This window comes from Lissotriton vulgaris, chromosome 1_1 (genome assembly GCF_964263255.1).
Source record: "Lissotriton vulgaris chromosome 1_1, aLisVul1.2, whole genome shotgun sequence".
Classification (NCBI taxonomy): domain Eukaryota; kingdom Metazoa; phylum Chordata; class Amphibia; order Caudata; family Salamandridae; genus Lissotriton; species Lissotriton vulgaris.
This window is the reverse complement of record NC_141685.1, coordinates 119,818,299-119,838,277: the sequence shown is the minus strand read 5'-3', so window position 1 is coordinate 119,838,277 and position 19,979 is coordinate 119,818,299. Positions and strand designations below refer to the sequence as shown.

The 19,979-nt window shown below is 47.3% G+C and overlaps 1 protein-coding gene across 2 annotated transcripts in view; it reads left to right on the top strand.

The window, feature by feature from the left end:
• LOC147737708 (uncharacterized) overlaps positions 1-19,678 on the top strand; it is a 72,801-nt gene extending 53,123 nt beyond the window's left edge. For both annotated transcript variants that reach the window (XM_086942430.1, XM_086942431.1), the window contains exon 3: positions 15,002-19,678. In XM_086942430.1, the coding sequence (XP_086798556.1) occupies positions 15,632-16,960 (1,329 nt within the window). In that variant the 5' untranslated portion in view covers positions 15,002-15,631 and the 3' untranslated portion in view covers positions 16,961-19,678. The remainder of the gene's footprint in view (positions 1-15,001) is intronic.
• The last annotated feature ends 301 nt before the right edge of the window (positions 19,679-19,979 follow it).

Below are 19,979 nucleotides of genomic sequence, written 5' to 3'. Positions count from 1 at the left end.
AGTTGTGTCACAATGGACCCATAATTCTTGACAAATTTTCTGTAGTACCCGGACAGGCCCAAGAAAGCTCTGACCTGTGTCTGGGTGGTTGAAGGAGACCAGTCCTTGATGGTCTGGATCTTACTCTCCAGTGGTTGAACCTGACCTCCACCTACAAGGTGGCCAAGGTACACAACCTTACTCTGCCCTATCTGGCACTTAGTGGCCTTGATAGTTAGGCCTGCCTTTTGCAGGGCCTCCAAAACTTTCTTCAGGTGGATCAGGTGATCCTCCAAGGTGGAGCTGAAGACAGCAATATCATCAAGATAAGCTGCACAAAAGTCATCCAACCCAGTGGGGACTTGGTTCACCAACCTTTGGAAAGTGGCAGGTGCATTCTTCAAGCCAAAGGGCATCACCACAAATTGGTAATGACCTCCAGGGGTTTAGAAAGCTGTTTTGGCCTTGGCATCCTCAGCTAACCTGATCTGCCAATAGCCAGCTGTCAAATCAAATGTGCTCAGAAACTTGGCAGAAGCCAACCTATCAATGAGCTCATCTGTTCTTGGAATTGGGTGAGCATCTGTCCTAGTGACAGCATTGAGACCTCTATAGTCCAAACAGAACCTCATCTCTCTCTTTCCATCTTGTGTGTGAGTTTTTGGTACAAGGACTACTGGGCTGGCCCAGAGGCTCTATGATGGCTCAATTACTCCCAGCTCCAACATTTTCTGCACCTCAGTCTTTATACAATCCCAAACATGGTCAGGTTGCCTGTAGATCTTACTCTTCACAGGCAGACTGTCACCAGTATCCACCTCATGGGTGCACCAGCAAGTCTGGGGGGCGTGGCCAACTGGGCAACATGGCGGATGCAACTCACTGAGGCTCCGCCAGCGTGGCCCAGACTTCTCCTGAAAAGATCCTTCGAGAGGCAAAAGGGATCGCCCACGCTGGGCGGAAAAGCTGTGTGCCTACCTGGTGATCGCGGCGGTGTGCGGCACGTTCATACAGGTGGCTGAGACAGCGAGCGCCCGGCTGTTGGACAGAGTTGGCCCAGGGGCCCTGCGGAGGCGCGAACCTCGGCCAGGGATCGGGGCTGGCGGCGTGGCCCGGCACGGACCTTAAGAGGGCAGAGGAGGTGACACGCCGACCCGACTTGGAGAGACCACAAGATCTGCCGGGGTGCGGTGCACTGCTGCGGGGACCGCGGCAGTGTGATATTGGCCACCGGGCGCTGGAGGCGCTGTGTTGTGGTGCGGACGAGCGGCCCTGGTCTGGACCTCGACGGGCCCGGAGAAGGAGGCGCCAAGCCATCTCGGCGATGCGGACAGCCAGGCCGACCCGCCGGTAAGCAGCGAGGCGGAGTGAGTACTGGTGCAGCCTCGGCTGGTAAACTGGGGGGACGCTGAGGGAAGGTGGGGAGCCGCATGCATCTCGAGCTGGGCAACAGGATAGGAACTGCGTGAGCCGAGCCTGGGCAGAGCTGAGAGCACTCGAGTTGACGGACCTGGAACCAGAGAGGCAAACAGCGCTCAGAGGGGTGCAGCGAGGTGCTGTGAGGCCGAGGGACATTGACACATTGCCCCCTTGAGAACACAAGGGCCTGGGGGCTGAGTGCAGGCCTAGAGAAGGCGGTGGAGGAAGACCATAGAGGCGACCCGGCGACAACTGGTGAGAGCGCGGTCTAGAGTTGATAGGTGCTCACAGCGCAGACAGGGCGAACGCTTGCCACTACCCGTGAAGCCGCGGAGGCCTAGGGCGCGGAAACTAGGCCCTTTGAGAGCTATAGAGGGAGCCACGGGGGGAACCAGGCACACCACGAGGACAGCGGAGACTAAAGAAAGGGGGTGAAGAAGGCGAAGCGAGCGGCAAATTACATTGCCCTGCTGCCCGTGGAAGGGAGTTCCCTCCCGTGTCTCCTGGTTGCGTAAGCAGAACACCACGCCTGACGATATTACCGGTCGCTGTGGCTGACCCGGTGGCGAAGACCCGGACGGAGAGGACCCCTAGATACCACTAACGTGGTGCGGCGCTCATGTGAACCTCGCTGCCTGCACCTGCAAGGGCCCTGGGGAGGAGACACACATAGCGGGACCGGAACTGTACCACCACCTAATGCCCTGACGACGCCCCCGCCCAGGGGTTGGGCTTCTGTATAACAATCCTGTGGACCGTGTCCGGCTGGGACCGTACGTCTCGGAGACGGTGGCGATAGGTAGGGGCACCAGGCAGGGTTGCCCTTTGTTGCCGCTCCTATTTGCACTGGCCATGGAGCCCCTGGCTGCGGCTATGAGGCAACAATTGGCGGACGGTATCCCTCTAGGTGACGGTGTTCATCAGGTGTCGCTGTACGCCGATGATTTGTTAGTGTTCGTCCGGGACGTGCACCACATACCGGAGTTCCTGGCCCCACTGTTAAGTCGTTTCACGGATGTCTCGGGGCTCCGAGTTAACGCAGGCAAGTCATGTCTCTATGCGTTCAGAGATGGGGCGGCAGACCCGGAGTACAAATGGCAGGCGGACACCTTTAAATATCTGAGGATCCAGATATACCGCCGGCAGGAGGACCTATTGGATGGGAACCTGGGAAGATCAGTGACGGCGCTCAGGGCCCAGATGAGCTTCTGGTCCACACTCCCGCTTTCACCCACAGGCAGAGTGGCCCTCGCCAAAATGGTGATGCTCTCCCGCCTCCTTTACTATTTCGCAAACCTACCGCTTTTCCTGCCCGTGCCCTTCTTCTCTGACCTCAACAAGATGCTACGGGACTTTATATGGGGTGCGTCTAGACACCGACTAGCGTTCGGGAAACTGTATTTGCCCACTGACAGGGGCGGGCTATCTACTCCCTGCTTCGAGCACTATTACTTGGCGGCACAACTCCAGTGGATCGCCTGCTAGCTAGCGGACAGAGGGCGGGAGGATACTGCCACGCCTGAAAAATCGTACCCGCTGGAGCGGATCACTGCACCCACTGGTGACACCGACACGTCCTGCCCCATTGCCATTGCTGTTGGTGGTAGCACTTAAATGCTTCCGTAGGGCACTGTACCTGACGAGAAAGGTGCACCCTTACGCACCTGCGGTGCCCCTGGAAGGCTCGCCCGGGGTATGGGGGACACTCACGAACTCCATGCTAGAACGCTGGCAAGAGGTGGATGTCCGAACGATGGGCGACCTGTACAAGGAGGGATTCTTGGCACCCTACGAAACACTGGTAACGGAAGCTGGGCTCTCACCAGGGGGCTTCCTTCTGCACAGGTCCCTCACTGCACACATGGCAGCCGCATGAGGTGACGTGGCAGAGGAGCCAATGCAGCACCTGACAGTGCAGTACCTACACGTAATGGGTAGAGGCAGGCATCTAATCAAATGGTTTGCCGCAACCCTGCGAATCCATACGGAACACGATTTAACCCCGTTGTGGGCAAAATGGGAGAGGGACATGGGAAGAGAGCTGGCAGACAAGGAGTGGGAATGGGTCCTGAAAAGTCCAGTGCGCATCCCTAGAAACGCGAGATTCCGTCAGATCCAAGTGTACATAGTGCACAGGGCCTATCTAACCCCAGACCTCATAAATAAATACTTACACAGAGCGGACGCGTCCTGCCCCAGGTGCGAGGAAGTGAATGCAGACTTTCTCCACATTCTGTGGCGCTGCCCGGGCCTCAGAACCTACTGGAGCGATATTCACGCACAACTTGCGCGGAGTACTGGTCGCATTTTCCCCTGCAATTGGCTCGAATACCTCTTGCACCACTTCAAGAGACCACCTAAGGACAAGGCGTCGTCTAGATTCCTTGACCTGGGGATGGTGACAGCAGTGCGGCTCCTTACCAGGAGGTGGAAGTCGAGGGACCCGCCTAGTGTAGAGGCATGGGTTCTGTCGCTCTCATCCTGGGCGCGCGCAGAGTGGACAGCCATCCGGAGGGAGAAAACTATGGGGCTCCGGAAGGAACCTTTGGCAGAAAGGTGGAAGCATATACTAGACACACTACAAGAGCCAGGGGACACTGCGGAAGAAGGAGCGGTGGAACTTTAGGCTGACGACACAGAGGGGAGGGACGGGGGCGCAGCGACCACCACACGTGGCGCGTGCTCCGATACACCGCACGGCACAGTGGTGGGGAGGCCTCTCACGGGATACCGTATGTCACCTGAGCAGGGGGTTGAGGGGGGGGGGGGCCTGGCCTGGGGGGGTTGGGAAACGGGGCATGTAGTGATGTATATTGGTGACAATGTCGCAGTTCCTTGTTTTTTGTCTGTTTGCACATGGCACTCATTGGAGGTTGGAACGACTACACATAACTTATCCCCTCCCTTTCAGGGGGGCGGACTGGGTTATCTCCTGTTTCTCCCTGGTAAGGTACGTTTGAGCGCGCGGATTCTGTTCACGAACTATCAGTATGTAAAGACATAGCGCTTCTATTGAACAGTACCGATAATGTGTAACCACTCGCAAAAACACACAGCGATATTTTGATTGTAAATATGTGCCAAATGCGTTTTTTCTTGTTTTGTATTCATAAATAAAAATAAACAGATAAAAAAAATGAGTGCACCAGTTAGTCTGACTAGGTGTTAAGGAAAACATATGTCTAAAAGACTGAAGAACTTGTCTACAGTCCTGTTGCTGCTGGTCAGTGAGGCTGCCAGCTAAGGCCACACCATCTACTGAACCATCCTCAGGGTTCTGAGTCAACAGGTCTGGGAGAGGGGCACTCTCTTCCTCCTGTCCCTCATCTGTAGCCATGAGCAATCCCAGAACCACCTAGCATTCAGAAAGCAACTTAAAACGTGGATATTTGACAAATAATCCTCCTCCCCTTCCTAAGCGCCTTGAGACCCTCTGGGTATGTAGTGCGCTATATAAATTCTTTGACTTGACTTGACTTGACATGTCTGCCCTGTCAACATATGCTTTGAGTCTGTTGACATGGAGCACCCTGTGGGGGCTCCTAGGGGTTCCAAGGTCCACCAAGTAGGTGACCTCTCCCTTTTTCTCAAAAATGGTGTGGGGTTCAGACCATTTGTCTTGGAGGGCTGCTGGGGCCACTGGCTCCAACACCAACACCTTCTGTCCTGGCTCATACTCAGTCAGCACAGCCTTTTGGTCATGCCAAGCTTTTTGAAGTTCTTGGCTGGCCTCAAGGTTTTTGGACGCCTTCTTCATGTACTCAGCCATCCGGGAGCGGAGACCAAGTACATAGTCCACAATGTCTAGCTTAGGCTTTTTGAGAGGTAACTCCAATCCTTCCTTCACCAAACACAGGGGTCCCCTTACAGGATGCCCAAACAAAAGCTCTAAAGGGCTGTAGCCAAACCCCTTTTGTGGGACCCCTCTGTAAGCAAACAGAAGGCAGGGCAGAAGGATGTCCCATCTTTGCCTAAGCGTTTCAGGTAAACCCTTAATCATACCCTTTAGGGTCTTGTTAAATCTTTTAACAAGCCCATTACACTGTGGATGGTAGGGTGTAGTAAATTTGTAATTAACACCACACTCCTTCCACATTACAGTCAGATACCCAGGCATGAAGTTTGCACCTCTGTCCGGGAGAACCTCCTTTGGAAAGCCCACTCTTGAGAAAACTCCTAGGAGGGTTCTGGCCACAACAGGTGCTGTTGTGGTCCTTAGGGGAAAAGCTTCTGGATACCTGGTGGCATGATCCACTACCACCAGCATGAACCTGTGTCCAGATGCTGTTTTGGGATCCATTGGTCCAACAACGTCTATCCCAACTCTTTCAAAGGGTACCCCCACCACAGGTAGTAGTATGAGGGGAGCCTTTGTTGTGCCACCTTACTTGCCACTGGCAGGTTACACAGGAGCGACAAAACTCCCTGGCATCTTCTGACATATGGGGCCAGTGAAAGTGAGGGTCAAGCCTGTCTCAAGTCTTGTTCTGGCCAAGATGTCCTGCAAGGGGAATATCATGTGCTAAGGTAAGAAGGAAGCCCCTGAATGCCAAAGGTATGACCAACCTCCTAGAAGCACCAGGCGTGGGGTCTCTAGCCTCTGATTAAAGGAGCCCTTAATCCCAATACACTTGATGGGTACCCGAAGCATTCCATGCAGCCTCAGCAGCAGCTTGTTGTCTGAGGGGTTCAAGAGAAGGGCAGTCTAACTGCGCCTGCCTCAAGTCTGCCTTGAAGGTCCCCCAGTCCCAAGAAACTCAACCTGTTCAGGCTCAAGCTCTTCTGGGACAGTTCCTCCAGGGGTCTCATAATCAGCTTCCTGAGAAGGCTAACCCTCACTTGAGGTCAGGGGGGAAGGCACAGCCTTAACCCTACTGCTCTTCCTATTGGGTTGTACTTGGTCCATAGTTTCAGGATCCAAGACCTGTTCAGTTTGGCACTTTCTGGCCTGTGACCTGGTCACAGCAAGGACATGAGCTGATATGCCTAACATCTCTGCATGAGTCCTGTTCTCCACTTCTGACCATACTGAGTTTTCAAGATCATTGCCCAAAATACATTCAACCGGGAGTTCTGCACTTAACACAACTCTTTTGAGGCCAGTTACCTCTCCCCAGGAGAAATTAACAACTGTCACACTATGTGTAGTGGTGACATTGCTAGCATTGGTCACCAGGTAATTATCGCCCAGTACAATCTGTCCAGGGTCCACAAAGTTAGGTGTCACCATAGTGACACTGGCACATGTATCCCTGTAGGCCTGAGCCACTTTGTCATTGATTAAAGGTGTTTGCCTGTACTTGACCAGAGTACTGGGACTCACAGTTGAGGACATAGCCATGTCCACATTACAGACAAGAACAGCCTGAGTTGGAATCCTGACTAGGCCAGAATCCACCTCAGCACCCATGGTTAACCCCACTATAGCCTTGGGTTGGGAACTACCACTGCTGACTGTACTAGGGGGTGCAGTTGCCTTAGGGGCTGCAGTGGTAGGGGCTATACCTTTCTTGGTGCACTCACTAAACCAGTGAGAGGCAGATTTACAATAATTACACCAAAGTTTCTTTGGGCCATCTTTCTTCTTTTTCTTGGCATTTTGGGACCCCCCCCTCATTAGACGTATTTTGGGGGCCTGAAGAAGACTTCTGGTCTTTTTGTTTCTGTTCCCCACCCTTTTGGTCTGCCTTTTTCTGATCACCACCTTGGTTCTGGAGTTTCTGCTTAACCCTGGTCCTGACCCATTTGTCTGCCTTCTTTCCCAATTCTTGGGGAGAGGTCAGATCTGAGTCAATCAGGTGTTGGTGCAACAACTGGTTCTGACAATTGTTAAGGATTTGCTCTCTCATGATCGAATTATACAATCCTGTATAGTCCTTAACTTTACTTCCCAGCAACCAGCCTTCCAGAGCCTTAGTGGCACAATCAACAAAATCAGTCCAGTCCTGAGTCTGTGTCTTCTGGGTATCCCTGAATATCAACCTGTACTGTTCAGTGGTTAAGCCAAATCCATCAATCAGAGCACTCTTCAGGACAGTGTAATTGTTAGCATCTTCATCACTAACTTTGAGGAGCTTTACTCTACCTTTTTCTTCAAAGGAGAGCCACAAGATAGCTGCCCACTGACTTTGGGGTACCTGCTGTACTTTGCAGGCCCTCTCCAAAGCAGTAATCCATTTGTGGATGTCATCCCCAACTTTGTAGGGGGGCCCTATCATACTCAGGTGTCTATTTCCATTATAGGACCTGTCACTATCTCTAGGGATATTGCTGCCACCAGTGGAATCTTATCCACTTAACTTTTGCTCCCTTGCTAAAGCAAGTTTAGTGTGGGCTAGGGCTGTTTCCTCCTTCTCTATTCTGATCTGGACTGCTCTCATCCTTGCCTTGTGTTCTCTCCACTGAGGGGAAGCCATTCCCCTGCGAGAACCTCCTGAGGCATTGGAGAGGAGAGATTCCCTGGAAGGAGATCTCTCCCTTCTATTGCCTGGATTAAGTCTACTGTTGGGCCTGGAAAGGTGTAGCCCTTCTCCATTCTCCATCCCCATGTAAGCATAGGTTAGCCTGGCTAAGCCTTCTGACTGGTACCTGGCTGTCTACTCCTACTTCAGAACCTTCTTTTTCCTCCTCTTCTACTTCTTCTTCAGAAGCAGGGAGGTCATCTTCTGTAGAGGGTATGCCTTCTGCATTACCCGAAGGACCAGAGTTGGAGGCCTTTCTAACCTCGTTCTCCTCTAGGAGGTCTATCAAATGCTGAAGGGTAGGGTTTGAACCCTGTTTCAATTTCCTTGTGGTACACAAGTGTGTCTCAGCTCTCTGAAGCTGAGTATGTCAAACTGGGAGGGCAGGGACTTCTCCCACAGGTAGAGACACACTAGGCTCACCTGAGGTTGACATTTTCTAGTGAGGTGTGGTGTGTGCACCTACTTACACTATGTGTTTCCTACTTAACCTCTCTAGGAGTTGTAGTCAGGGTGTGCTAGGCCCTTTGGTCTACAACAACTAGGTTCAGTAGAACTTATGTATTCTAAGTCTTGTTATATGTACCTATGGTACCTAATGTGATCTTTCAAATGATATATGAAAGATTACAACTGGTAAAACAACAGCAAGCTCAAATCCCAACCACTGCCCACCAATGTGAGAAGTTGGCCTGATATGTGATGTCCACTATTCTAGTGAGCACCTTGCACCAGTCCAAACAACCCTTATGGTGATGGTCGTAAAGTCAACCGTATAGACCAGCTATCCTAGTGGTAGCATGGACAAAAGCAGTCTTAGCCTAAACTCAAGAGGGCATGTGAAGCCAGCTGTTTTACCATATGCAATCCCTTTAATACCAAGACTAGACCCAGAAAGCAGGTTGGGTTTCCTATTAGACTGCAATTTAACAAGTTCAAACAGTTTTTAGGTCGATTCCTGGCATTGTTTAGATGTTTCCTAAAAAAGTTTGCTTTTCAGCTATGTATGCATTTGTTGTAAATGATTCTTAGAGATCTCAGGTACTTGAGGTGTTCGAGCAAATAGGACAATCACCATGACCATTCAGCCGATCTTAGATTGCATCTTTCCGTGTTTAGACTACCATTGTACCAAGGCTCGGAGTCTTTGGTGGATACTCTTTTTAGTTGGAGGGGTGCCATAGAGTCTAGAATGTTTGTTATTGAATTAGTGTAATGATCAGTAAGGTCCTGGACATCCGACATGTCCTCGGGAGGGGTTAGTATGTAATTGCTGATAGATGTCAGTTCATTCAGGTTTATGTTTCGAGGGTTCCTTTTCCAGTGTCTAATTTTTTTATTTGAACCTTTTTTTAGGACAGTTATGAGCTAAGTGATGCAGTGATGGTCTGTCCAATCACATGGAATGATAGATTCAAGTTGAATGGAATTAGCTTTAGAGATAATTAAATCCAAGGTTGATCCATGGTTGTGGGTAGGACTTTTGCATATTTGGATCAAGTTTAGGTCAGCTAGGAAGGTTTTTAGGCTAATCACTGATTGGTCATTTGGGTCATTCCGTTAGAGGTTGAAGTTACCAAGGAAGATTTGGACGCAGTATACACCACAGTTGGTTGCGATGATTTCCATAATTTGTTCAATGCATGGGAGGTTATCTCCTGGAGGGTGGTAAAATGCATGTTGTTTGTATCAAGGCCTATCTGTACTCAGGATATCGATGCCTAGATATTTACACGAGATGAGAGTAATGTTTTGTGCTTGCTTCATAGAGAGATTATTGCTGTGAGTACAGGGGTTACCTCCACCAGGTCTGCTTCGTCTATCTAATTTGATGATGTCGGAGCTGGGCGGTGCTAGAATGTCGAACGATGGTGTGAAGGAGTAATTTAGCCAAGTTTCAGTCAGGACTATGAGGTCAAGATCATGAGTAAGGAAAAGGTCAACAATATCCACTGCGTGCTTTGATGCCGATCTGCAATTGAGTAGCATACGTTTCAGGTGGGGTATGGCGACAGCGGAGGCAGCCTGAGTGATGGGAATTTACTTGAAGTCGGAATTGTTACCTGCTCTGGGATTGGGCCTAGGATCTCTATGTGGATTTGACTGAAGGAGGAGGGAGTAAATATTGTTGTCCGATTGAGTATCTTTCATCCTGATGGGTCGGGTGGAGGCGTGGGGGTGGGGAATTGTCTTCCAGGTCAAATGAGGAGACGTTGCGATTGCTGAGATCCCATTGGATGTGCGGGGTGACATCCGTCTAACGTGATTGTAATTGGATTGCTAAAGGGAGTGTCTATTCTTACCCATCGGCCTGGTGGGACACCAACAATTAGCTAGCTCGGAGGTGAGAGATATTGGGCTTTAAACCTCAGTCTTAAATTGATGAAGCTCTTGAGAGATCTCAGTGAGTTTGGCGTCATTAGTAATGTGGGAACAGGAGCTCGTGATGTGGGCCAGGAGGCCAGGTGAGACTGCTCTGGTTTATGGTGTTAGGGAGAAGCTGAGTTGGGAGAACCAGGGTAGGGTGGAATAGAGTTGGAGTCTTGATTGAGGAGTGGGGGTCGGGGACACAAAAACAGATTGATGAGTCGATAGGCGCCATGTTATTGGTCATGTTAGGGGGTTCCGAGATAGCAAGTGTCAGGGTTTTTCGAGAAAGAGTGTCACAAATGCATCAGAGCTGACAGCGGGGGCTCAGCACTTTCACCCATTCTTTTTAATCTACTCATGGACCCCTGGCAAATGCATTGAACTCAGCGAACATTCTATATCACCTATATGCGGATGACACTGAACTGTATAAGAAAATCTCCTCACCAGAAGACTTTTTCTCCCTCAACGCTATTCCGCAGAATACTCAAAGTTGGCTCACTGGCAACCACCTCATGCTTAACCCCAAAAAAACTGAATTCCTCCTCATCTCCCCACCCAATCACACACCCAAGATAGACTTATGGTTGAAACATATAACTTCCTTTGACTGTGCTCCGCACATCATTGACTCCGCAAAATCCCTGGGAGTCACCATGGACAAACACCTGAACATGCAGGCGCAAATCACTAATGCCACCAAGGGAGCTAATCACCAGATGAGTATACTAAGGAAACTTAAACCCTTCCTCCCACAGACCGACTTAAAAATGGCAGTACAAGCCCTAATGCTACCAAGATTAGACTATGGACGCACCACTCTATGCGGTCTCCCCAAATACTGGCCGGCCCCGCTGAGGGCATCGCTTAACTCTGCGGCCAAACTGGTATCAGGAACTAAAAGAAATAACCACATCTCTCCGACCTTGAAAGTTCGGAACTGTCTGCCCTACGAGGCAATAATACACCTAAAGATCGCTTGCATGACCCATAAAGCCCTGCATAGCAAAACCCCCAGTTACTTAGCTCTAAAGCGAGAGCGATCGGGGGGATGCAGACAACTGCAAAGTGCGAGTTCACTACTACTGAAACCACAATCCTTCCATAAAAAGTGAACTGGTTGCAGAGCATTCTCAGGGATTGCACCGAAGGTTTGGAACTCCCTACCTCCAGTGGTACGTGGAATCTCTTCCTTTACCTCCTTCAAAAAAGAAGTAAAAATGCTTCTAATGAACAAATTCACATCCTAAGACTTTAATTCAATTGTGACCACTAGTCACCTGTGCGATCCATATATTATAATAATTCCTACATCTTCTTTATTGAAGTTGAATACCGAATGTATGTTTACTACTTCAACCACCTAATGTTTAATAACTGTGTATTGTGAAGCGTTCTGATTCCCTCGCGGATCATTCTTTGTTGACTACTAGTCACCTATGCTATCCATATACTACCATCTACTATTGTAAATCGCTCTGATACCCTCTTGGGTCATGTTCGTGCTATATACAACTTTATTAAAAAATAAATAAATAAAGTAAATGTTCAGAGGTAAGGGGCAGAGATGAGGCGAATGTGTTAGTATCAAGTCAGTGTATTTCAGTGGTCGCTGCTCTAGAGGTGTGATGAGGGCTCAGGCTATTATGACGAAAGCTGTTGGTTGAAACAAGTTGCAAGGGTAATGGTAAATGAATGCTGTTGGGTAATCTAACGAAGATGAATAGGGAGGAGGGGAAAGGGGTGGATCAATACAAGTAGTGGGGAGAGGGGTGGATACAGAACGAGGTACCCGTGGGATGACTAAAGGGCTAAGATGAGCTTGAGTCAAGGGGGAAACTTATTCATCACAGAGAGTTTGATGAGAGGAAAATTTCATCAAGTAATTCTAGGCTGCGTTCAGATGCTTGGATGAGGATAATCCCATTATTATAAAGGGAGATGATTGCCTCTGCTTGGCGAACAATAGAGGGAGTTACAGAGAGTCTGAGATCGTGGGGGGCTTTAGTGGATGCAGTGATCCGGAGCAGATAGCAAAGGGCTTTCCTTCATTGTGCTGGTCTTTTAGTGCCAAAAGATAAGGTCACTTATGATAGCTCCTTTATTTGTGTAGACATAGGGGGTGGAAATAAGGGGTTCTGAGTGAAATTTGAGAAGCCTGTGTTTCTAGTTCTTGAACACACTTTTAGATAGTTTAGGGGATATATGATAGTGTAGGAATTTCAGCCATCTGGAACAAGTTTGGAGTCTACTGATCTTCGAGAAAGGTAATCCAGTGGAAAGGGGGGAGGGACCGGAGTACTACATGCTCACGTGGGGGGAAGCTGAGGGGAGTTGAGGAGAAGGGGGTATGTCAGATGAAGGAAGGAAGGGATGGAGCAAATCATGGGGTGGCTGGATGAAAGTTCCATGACTCCGTTCTACAAAGACAGCCCATTAAACAGCAGCATAATGACAGAAGATGTCAAGAGAGAAGAAGGTACTCTTTCTGTTGTGGGCTTCCCAGCGTTATATGCATGCGATTACTAGGTGGAAAACAGAAAATCCTGAAGAGAGGGCCCAGCTGCAAATATAAAAAGGGGAGGTTGAAATACATTAGGTCAAACTAGATTATGCAGTTAGGTAGATAGAATCCAGATTAGAGGGATAGGGGGATAGGATGAACAGTGGCATAGGATGCTCTTGGAAATTCGACAGACCAAGCCAGTCTGGAAATCTAAGCAGAATTAGTAAACAACATCAGATAGAGCCCCTTTACGCCACACGGGCCCCAAACACAATCAGCGCACAAAAGGCCCCCGTAATCAAACCTTGAGACAACAGCAAGGGAAATCCTCCTGAAAAAAGAGTTAGTTGTGAATGAGACCAGGCACCTCTGTGAACAATAGGATTTTATGTATGGCACAACATCCTACTGTCCACCGTACTGTCTTGAGTCTTCCTGATCCATCTCTTCCTCCAACAGCTGTTCTTGTTTTAACAAAACCTTGACCGTATGCATCTACCTATGGCTGTAACTAGAATATGTGTGCTATGCGAGTGCCCTTTTTTTGCTAAGTTACTCTATGAACACCTTTGCTGAAATAAATAAGATTGTGGCCTGTTCAGAGGACGTTTTATGCAAATATCTCTGCATGGTTAAATGTGTCTTAAATATGCTCGCTTTTCTGCCCCCACCCCCTTTTCCCTCGTTGTGCTCACTTTTCTGCACCCCCACCCCCCTGTGCCTCGTTGTGCTCGCTTTTCTGCCCCCCCATCCCCCTGTTCCTCGTTGTGCTCACTTTTCTGCCCCCCACCCCCCTGTTGCCTCGTTGTGCTGGCTTTTCTGCCCCTCCACCCCCTGTTGCCTCGTTGTACTCGCTTTTCTGCCCCCCACCCCCCTGTTTCTCATTGTGCTTGCTTTTCTGCCCCCCCACCCTCCTGTTGCCTCATTGTGCTCACTTTTATGCCCCCTCACCCATGTTCCTCGTTGTGCTAGCTTTTCTGCCCCCCACCCCTTGTTGCCTCGTTGTGCTCGCTTTTCTGCCCACCTGTTCCTCGTTGTGTGTGTGTGGCACTGTGTATGTGGGGGCCGTTGTGCGTGTGTCTGGCTCTGTGTGTGTGTGTCTGGGGCGCTCTGTGTGTGTCTGCGGCGCTCTGCGTGTGTGTCTGGGGCTCTGTGTGCGTGTCTGGGGCTTTTGTGTGTGTGTGGGGCTCTGTTTGTGTTTGGGGCTCTGTGTGTGTGTGGGGGGGGCTCTGTGTGTGTGTGTGTGTGTGTGTGGCTGTGTGTGTGTGTGGCTGTGTGTGTGGGGATGTGTGTGTGTGTGGGGCTGTGTGTGGGGCTGTGTATGTGTGGGGCTGTGTGTGTGTGTGGCTATGTGTGTGTGGCTGTGTGTGTGTGGCTGTGTGTGTGTGGCTGTGTGTGGGGCTGTGTGTGGGTAGGGCTCTGTGTGTGTGTGTGTGGGGCTATCTGTGTGTGTGTGGGGGGGCTCTCTGTGTGTGTGTGTGTGGCTCTCTGTGGGTGTGTGGGTGGGTGCAAATGCAATAGGTCTCGCATTTGCGAGAGATTTAACTATTGACATTGTAATGACAATGCCATTTATTTATCTGTTTTTAAAACCAACACATAAATAGAAAATGTGTCATTTACAATGCCAATAGCTCTAACTTTGGCAAAGGCGAGACTGTTGCATTGTAAATGCTTGTTTGCTAAGTTACTCTATGAACACCTTTGTGTAAATGTAAATGTGGTGTATTTGTATAGCGCGAACAGTGACCCGGAGGCATCCCGGTGCTTGTACTCCTCCCACAAGGGAACCCCTCCTGGCTTTTCCTTGTGGGGTGTCCACTCCTGGGCATCCCATGGTGAAACCAGGCATCCCTTGTGTATCAGGGGGCCTTTGTGGAGACTAAGCAAGCTATTGCCCAGAGTTGCAGCGTGGGACCCATGCTTAGAATCGGCACTGAGGCGAGAATATCCGGTCAGAGGAATTTAAGGCCGAAACCCGCCGAGGCGGGAATCGAACCCTGGTCCCTGGCCAGCGTTCTGCATAAAGGTCTGCCGCTCTAAGCATTGAGCCACACTTCTCCACTTTGCTGAAATTAATAAGATTGTGGCATGTTCAAAGGAAGTTTTATGCAAATATCTCTGTATGGTTAAATGTGTCTTAAATATGTCTTCATAAGTTTCAACAATTGTAATAAATTAGATGCTTTTACGATCAATTAAAAATTGTATATGCACATTCTGGTATTTTCCATTTAAGTAATTGAAATCTCTTTACATCCGACAGAAAACAATCCTTGATGGCACAAAATGTTTAAGAATACTGAAGATAATACTGTAAATCTTCAAAAGCAAAGTCCGAAACATTGAGTTCCAGTATTCAGGAAAACATAAGTGCCGACAGAGACAGCCGAACCTGAACATAAACTGTCAGATCTTTGAAGTACCGTCAAGGGCAATTCGGTGGTTCTACGAGTCTCAGCTGTGCACCTCCGTGCCTCATGATGAAGAAATGACCTCTAGAAAATTAAGGCAACACTGATCAACCACTTCTTGTGTAAACATGTCCAATACCAGCTCGGATCATGAGGTGGTTACAGCAGTACTCTGCTTCCTAAAGTGATATCAGACCACCATTCAGTGCTAGAGGTGTACTGTAAACTCTTTCAGGCCATTCCACAGCAACCAGCGAAAAGCACAGTTAACTGAAAGTTAAAAGAAATGGGGGTTCTGCTATATTAAACACAGAGTATATTTACCAAGCCTAAAACTGCATCAGAGAACACACACCGGGGAAAAGCCATACAAATGTAATTAATGTCTGAAGAGCTTTAGTCAATTATCAGGCCTAAAAAAGCATCAGTGAACACACACAGGGGGAAAACCATATCATTGCAGTGAATGTAGAAGTAGTTTTATGGAATCATCAAAACTCATGAGTCATCAGCGAACACACACTGGGGAAAAACCATTCAAGTGCAATGAATGTGGGAAGAGCTTTATGTATTTATCATACCTAAAACGGCATCAGAGAACACACAGTGGAGAAAAACCATATTCTTGCAGTGAATGTCTGAAGCGCTTTAGTCTATTATCACAGCTAAAACAGCATCAGAGAACACACACTGGAGAAAAACCATATCATTGCAGTGAATGTAGAAGTAGTTTTAGTTCCTCTTCAGGATTAAGGAATCATCAGCGAACACACACAGGTGAAAACTTATATCAATGCAGTGAATGTGGAAGTAGTTTTAGTTCCTCTTCAGGATTAAGGGTTCATCAACGAACACACACAGGGGAAAAACCCTATAATTGCAGTGAATGCGCAAGTAGTTTTAGTGTCTCATCAACATTAAGGGTTCATCAACGAACACACACTGGAGAAAAACCATACCATTGCAATGAATGTGGAAGTAGTTTCAGTAGCTCTTCAGGATTTAGGCATCATCAACAAACACACAATGGAGAAAAACCATACCATTGCAGTGAATGTGGAAGTAGATTTAGGATTTCAGCATCATTAAGGAATCATCAGCGAACACACATGGTGGAAAAACCATTTAAGTGCAGTGAATGTATGAAGAGCTTTTGTCGATTAATAGACTTAAAATACCATCAGAGAACACACACCGGGGAAAAACCATTCCAGTGCAGTGAATGTGTGAAGAGCTTTTTTCAAACATCACACCTAAAACGGCATCAGAGAACACACACTGGGGAAAAACCATACCATTGCAGTGAATGTGGAAATAGCTTTAGAGAATCTTCAGCATTAAGGAATCATCAGCGAACACACACAGGGGAAAACCCATATAATTGCAGTGAATGTAGAAGTAGTTTTAGTTCCGCTTCAGGATTAAGGAATCATCAACAAACACACACAGGGGAAAACGTATATCATTGCAGTGAATGTAGAAGTAGTTTTAGTTCCTCTTCAGGATTAAGGAATCATCAACCAACACACACAGGGGAAAAATCATATAATTGCAGTGAATGTGGAAGTAGTTTTAGTGCCTCATCAACATTGAGGGTTCATCAACGAACACACACTGGAGAAAGACCATTTAAGTGCAGTGAATGTATGAAGAGTTTTTGTCGATTAACAGGCTTAAAATACCATCAGAGAATTCACACAGGGGAAAAACCATACAAGGGCAGTGAATGTATGAAGTGCTTTTGTCAATCATCACACCTAAAAAATCATCAGAAAACACATTCTGGGGAAAAAAAAATACGATTACAGTGAATGTGTGAAGAGGTTTAGTCAATTATCAAGCCTAAAACACCATCAGAGAACATACAATGGGGAAAACCCATTCAAGTGCAATGAATGTGGGAAGAGCTTTATATGTTTATTAAGCCTAAAATGGCATCAGCGAACACGCACGGAAAAATCATTCAAGCGCAGTGAATGTGGAAGTAGTTTTAGTGAATCTTCAACATTACGGATTCATCAGCGAACACACAGAGGGGAAAAACCATACCAGTGCAGTGATTGTGGAAGTAGCTTTAGTGAATCTTCTACCCTAAGAATTCATCAGCGCACACACACGGGGGAAAACCATTCCAGTGCAGTGATTGTGTGAAGAGATTTTGTTGCTTATCAGACCTAAATAGACATCAGCGAACACACAGAGGAGAAAAGCCATATCATGGCAATGAATGCCCAAAATGCTTTTGCCCATTTTAAAACCTACGCAGACATCCGTGAGAATTCCATCATCACTGAACACATATAGAAATAAACATAGAGCTGCAGTGAATTTGGTAATAATTTAAGTACATCAACAATAACACTTCCCCATCTGTGGGTGTGCACTGAAGCAAAAATGTGCAGTTATTGTGAGATGAAGGAATTCTAGAAACTGATGAAATTACAGTTATGCTGGACATTCAAATACCAGTAGATAAAAAGCAGAGGATAGAAGACTGAACTAGTAGGAAAGAAGACAAACACATATATTTGAAAAATTATAAAAGTGCCTATGGTCTGCTATTGTTTTTTTCCCTACAGCTAAGAAAACAATACCATTGCGTTGAATGTGGAAGTAGTTTTAGTTCTTCTTTAGGATTAATGTATCATCAACAAACAACACACACAAGGGGAAAACCATATCATTGCAGTGAATGTCTGAAGAGCTTTTGTAAATTATGGTACCTAAAGCAGCATCAGAAAACACACACTGGGGGAAAACCGTTCAAGTACAATGAATGTGGGAAGAGATTTTGTTGCTTATCAGACCTACATAGACATCAGCGACCACACAATGGGGAAACACCATACCATTGCAGTGAATGTGGGAGTAGTTTTAGTGAATCTTCAAAATTAAGGATTCATCAGTGAACACACACTGGAGAAAAACCATACCATTGCAGTGAATGTGGGAAAAGATGTTGTTGCTTATCAAACCTAAAACGTGTCTCCTCTGAAAAATAAAGCCCTTACACTGAATGAAAAAGAGACCTGTGAGCAATTCGTTGTACTGTGTATTTATCTGAATTAAATTCATTCAAATTGATGTTTCATTCAGTAAGTGCAATGACTGTCAATATAAATTGAAAGTGCAAAAATGTGACAATGGTGAATAGTGATCACGTGGTAAAGAAATATATACAGTGAAGATACAATTCAATACAATCGATATGTACAAATATATACAAGTGTTCTATTTTCTGAAGGCCATATGCTGGTATATTTCTAGAGATTCTTATTTATTTATTTCAGTTTGGTAGAATCCTAGAGGTACTTGGCCTTTGAAGAATGTCAACGTTTCTACCCTTCGGCACCCGTGTCTAAGGTCGCGGCCGCAGAGCTGACAGACCGCAGCCGACTGATGCGAAGCAGCGCCACATACCAGTGACACGATCCACCAGCAGATCCGTATTTGAGGCCTTTGCGCCCTCCCATTTCAGGCGATTCAGACCAACCTGGAAGATTGGACTGTCGTGCTTCGCACTCCCAGCATCCGTCTTGAGAAAGACCCACCGCGACCTTAGACATGGGCGCCGAAGGGTCAAAACGTCAACATTCTTCAAAGGCCGAGTACCTATGGGATTCTTTGATTCTTTGATTGCATTAAACAGCAGTTGTAAATTATTTGTGTTTCTACCCAACAGAACCACTCTTTAATTAACCATTAATTACCCAGGTTCTGAGAGACACAGGGTCACCCCTTTTTTCTTAATAATTATCAAACCTAAAACAGCATCTGAAAACACACACTGGGGAAAAACCATTCCAGTGCAATGAATGTGGGAAGAGATTTTTTCGCTTATCAAGCCTAAAACAGAATCAGAAAACACACACTGGGGGAAAGCCATTAAAGTGCAATGAATGTGGGAATAGCTTTTGTCAATTATAAAAATCTAAAACGGCATCAGCGAGCACACACTGGGGAAAAACTGTAGTGTGGCCCCTAGGGTCACACTATTCTTTGCTAAAGTTAGCCTGAATCAGCAACCATTTTAGCTGTTTGTCTTTTTATTTTTGCGCGTGACACTATCTTCTTGGGCAAGACGCCTTTGTGCTCACATGAGCTCATATTGTTATAGTTTGCTCTCAGCGTACAAGGTCGAAAAATAAGCCACTGTGCTTTCCAGTTCTGGTCATTCCGTATTACCTAGACATAACATTATGCACTTCTTGGCACGATTGAGAAATGCTTGCATTATACTAACACAAAGCAGCTTTCTCAAGACAGACGGAAGACTTCCTTCTACGAACTAGAGCCTTGCTGATCCTATGATGCAACCTTACTCCTACGTTCTATTGTCAGGGTTTCCCCAGAATTGGCCCAGAGATCTTCTTTTATTTAATATACATAATCCTACCAGGAGAGGGTGGTCTAGGCAATATAGCCGTAATATCCCCTGGTCATTCAGAATTATCACCCCCTTCTTATTTTATGGCATCGTACCTTTGATCATTGTTTTTATCTTATGTATTATTCTGCTGGTGCTAGCTTGTTTACTGCATTATTGAACAACACACAGAGTTTGTTAGTTGAAAAATAAACATTTTAAACTTTACATAGACTCTGCATTATTTAGTGTGGATAAGCAAGGGTGAGTGAGCAAAAGGGTGCGCATTGGTACCGCGACCGAGAGGCCAGGATGTCCTTGGTCTCGGTTTGTCTAAGCATTAGGTATCTTTGGAAGGTCTGGGGAGCTGAGACACTGTAGCTAGTCGGTCCAGGGATTGTAGGTTCTTAGGTGTAAGTGCAGTACAACCAATCATGCCCTAACGGCCTATTTTCTTGTGCATA